Consider the following 4,002-nt stretch of genomic DNA (forward strand, 5'->3'; position numbering starts at 1 on the left):
AGTAGGATCTAATTCCCAGCAGAGAGGGCAGTGACATATGCAGAGTGAAAATAATAGACTTCTCGAGGTTTAGTCTTCTCTTCTATTCAAGTGGGTCAGAGCCTGAGTCTTATATACCAATCAATGGCACAAACTATGAGTTCCACCTCTCGGAGGTGAAGTAGTTGAATTATTCGACCTGAAGCTGGTAGTATAGGAGGGGGCATAGGCTCACTGAGAACCCAAAAGTAATTATAAATGATTTAACCAAGAACTCCGGTAGACTGGACCGTTAGGTCTTGAATCAAGGGAAGGCTGCAAGGTATGTATCACCAATACTAAGACTTTATTAGTCAGATCTTCTGTTTCTGATGTAGTCATTCCTGTAGTATGCAAGGTAAGCGAAACGGCTCGAAATTTCCATTCGAGAAAGCGACTGAACCAGCCACCCCTCAACCTGAGATGAGACTCCCGCTGAAAAACATTCTTCTTCCGACAAAACCTGCCACCAAGCTTTGACAAGTCGCTAACTTGCTCATTTTGTGATAGGGCCCAGTCACCTCCCTTCTTCCCAACCTCTGGCAGTCAAAGCTATAGGGAGACGTGCTTCGGTCTTTCCATCGATAGAAGCAGTAGGTATCTAACGCATGCAGCTAGTAGGCGATAGGAGGATGTCAGCCCTGGTGGCAGTGGTACTTTGGCGAATCAGGCGTAATGAACCCGCTTCTATTTCGTTTTTGATTATTATTTTTGACCCTACAATGGCAGAACCTAGAAAGCTGCTCTTTTTTCCCTGTCCCGTGGTTTGATACCGTCTAGCCTCTAGCTAGGAAGTCTTGGATTCGTATACCATGTAGGTGAGAAAATCGTCCGTGACTAGCTATCCTTATTCTCCTCCCAGGGATGGTTAGGAATATGGGTGCGGGAGGCTGAGGGACGACCACGATGAGTACGCGGGTCCAGGCTATATAGGATCAAACGGCTTTTGTTCGATCGAGGAGCAGAGATAGATATGAGCTGACAGCTTATGTTTCCTGGTATTTTGTTTTGGGTGAGATGTACACCGAAAGGAATTGACGCTACAAACACTTTTAACCGGTAGTCCTCGATCGAAAGTGAGCTCGACTCAAGTCGACAAGCGAGAGACAAGGTTGGGTGAGGGTACAAGGCATCATGTGGGATCTACGATCGACTGTGCCCGTTGTTGGCTTTGCAGATGCTTTCAAATACTCTAGCAGTATATTCCATTCATTGTATATATCCCTTTTTCGTGTCATTGACATCAGAGATTGCATTCAATCGAATGGTTTGACATAAGAAATGTTCTAGTCTATCTGTAGTAGTTATGTTTGTTTATAGTAGAGTAGTACATGAGGGTGGCGACTCACAAGGGGAGTGTAGACCAGAGCAAGAGGGAGCCAAGCCAGCTACTGTGGTTGTGCCATTTGGTGGGCCAAAGTAGTCTAGCGGCGGTGAAAAGACGATAGTAGACCAGACGGGGACACCACCAGAACACCCGAACAAGGATCTATTTTCTTTTGCAGCTATAGTACATATGCACTTTATACGTCTGTCTTACTAATAATATTCCTTAGCGTACATCTGTACTATAACCCTCCCCTCTGGTCTGGGAGGTGTTTTCAAGGGAAGGCGGACTCCGCAGCTGCGGACCGGGCACTATCACTATACTATGCGATGCTTTTAACCAAAAAAATGGAAACGAAACGTCTTAGTGTTGTTCCTAGGTTGGGGGGCGGGGGCAAGCCTTCAAGACACGACTTCAAGCTGTTAGTACGACTAGCTGGCTTCCTAGCTCGAGTGAATGCCGCAACGCAATAAGGCGAGAGTTGAGTTGCGCAATAAGGGCTGGGCTGGTCGCTTGAAAGAAATAAGATGCGTACTCCACTTCACGCAGCTAACGTTGTTTTTGTTAGCAGGTTCCGTGGCCTAGCAAGTGGATAGTAAGTAGCTTTCTCCTAATATCTCCTTCCCCGTCGGTCAGTCGGTTTAAGATACAACTTCTATCTCAGTCTTGTCTTGCGGCTAGGTTCGGCCAAACCAACCCAGTTAGCTTCCTTTAGCTAGTGGAGGCTTCCTTTGAAGAAGAAGCTTTAAAAGATAGGGGAGGAAGGGTTAAGACTAGTTGCTTAGTTGTCTAAAATCTCTCCCTTCCGAGTTGGTAGCAGCCTTGCCTTCGGACAAGTAGGCAGTTTAGCTCTATTAGCTCGGCTCGTTCTGGCAGCTCAGGCAGTTCGGGTAGCTCGGCTTGCCTTGCGATAGTTATAAATCCAGATTCGATTCTAGTTCCTGCCTTTCCGCTTGAAAGAGAGAACTAACGTACGCCGCCGGTACTCCACTCACTTAGTACACCTTTAGGCCGTTAAGGCTAATTACATGAAGGGATCCAAGAGAAGGTAGGTATGGAATTGGCTTTAGTGCTCTATTAGGTAAAGGGGGTGCTTTAGTAGCTCCCTCTATATTGACCATCTGACTTCTTTTTAAAGGAGAACAGTGACGGTTCCTTCAAATTCTGTAAGTGGATTAAGGTCAGGCAACATAGAATGCCGAGTTAGAAGCTCGAGTTCAACGGCTTGTGGTTGTTAGAGATTAACCCAGTGGGATTAGGGAGCCCTATAGAGGGGGTGCGAATAGACTAGTTGCTAAGTTGTATCTCCGGGTCAGCTAGCTCTTCTGGTAGGGCAGCTCGGCTTGCAGCTGTTGCATCTCTTGTAGCTAGGGCAGCTCAGTCAGGTAGCTGGCATTCCTTAGCTAAAGAAAAGCAAGGGTTAGATTGTCAACTAAGGTACCTACTTAGGGCAAGGCAGAAGCCAAAGGCGGAAGACTGAGTTCATCGAAAGCCGAAGGCGAAGGAGGAAGGAAGCCCCTACCTATATAGAATCTAATAGTAAGTAAAAAGCCGTGTTCACTCGAGCGGAACTTCTAACTGAAGCTGCTCACGTTTTTAAGCAGGGTTAACTACTGGTCTTGGAAAGCCAGGCAGCTCAGGCAGTTCGGCTTGAAGACAAGACTCGTTCCGTTCCGTACTTGACTTAGGAGCTAGTTTAGTTTTAGTACTCGCCCCTATCTCTAAAGGCCGATATCTTTCGTAGCAGCCAAGGATGAGTTCAGTTCGATCCATTAGGTTCTTCGATTTGTTCAGAAAAGAAACGAGAGACAAGAAAACATCTTTGATTACGATTAAAAGGAACAATCTCAAATAGATCAAGATCCAATTTCGAGTCATTTCTTGGTGAACATAATCTGCCATAATCTCTTCGATCCCTTCATTGATGTGCCAGAATAAAGAGAGATTTAGTAGGAAAGTGGAAGAGACTTTTTTGTATATGATAATCAAAGGGAGTAGTAAAGCTGCAGTAATTCTTTGGAAAAGCCCGATTCTCTTTGTCTTCGAGCTTTCATTCCTCAATCCACTCTTTCCTTCCTTCATATACCTCCCCACCAATAGATAGAGACAAATAGGAATAACCAAACCACGTCTACAAAATGCCAGTACCATGCAGCTGCTTCAAAGCCAACGTGATGCTCCTTGGTCAGATGACCAAGATATTGGCGAATACCACATATGATCAAAAAAAGAGTACCTATAATCACATGAAAACCATGAAAGCCAGTTGCTAAGTAAAAGGTAGAACCATAAATACTATCCGAAATAGTGAAGGGTGCTTGATAATATTCCATTCCTTGAAAGCCGGTGAATACTAGAGCCAGTAAAACGGTAGCTACTAAAGCATAAACTGCTCGTTTTTCCTTCCCCGCGAGTATAGCATGATGAGCCCAAGTTACGGCAGCTCCGGATGAAAGGAGAATAAGGGTATTAAGAAAAGGGATTTCCCAAGGATCTAAAACCCAAATCCCTTTTGGGGGCCAAATACCTCCGATCTCTACCGTAGGTGCCAAAGAAGAATGAAAAAAAGCCCAAAAAAAAGCAAAAAAGAGCATAACCTCCGATACGATGAACAGAATAAAACCGTATCGAAGTCCTAATTGTACGACTTTGGTATG

The 4,002-nt window shown here is 45.0% G+C and overlaps 2 protein-coding genes across 2 annotated transcripts in view; both read right to left on the minus strand.

Annotated features, from left to right (window-relative positions):
- Positions 1–2,941: 2,941 nt before the first annotated feature.
- On the minus strand, positions 2,942–3,496 carry sdh4 (succinate dehydrogenase subunit 4). The gene has a single exon. The coding sequence runs from the start codon at positions 3,494–3,496 to the stop codon at positions 2,942–2,944; it is 555 nt and encodes a 184-aa protein (YP_009477467.1).
- Positions 3,424–4,002, minus strand: part of cox3 (cytochrome c oxidase subunit 3) — a 798-nt gene continuing 219 nt past the window's right edge. The window contains exon 1 of the mRNA in view: positions 3,424–4,002. This exon is cut by the window's right edge and continues 219 nt beyond it. Coding sequence (YP_009477468.1) covers positions 3,424–4,002 — 579 coding nt within the window.

The sequence above is a fragment of the mitochondrial genome of Citrus sinensis (genome assembly GCF_022201045.2).
Source record: "Citrus sinensis mitochondrion, complete genome".
NCBI lineage: Eukaryota > Viridiplantae > Streptophyta > Magnoliopsida > Sapindales > Rutaceae > Citrus > Citrus sinensis.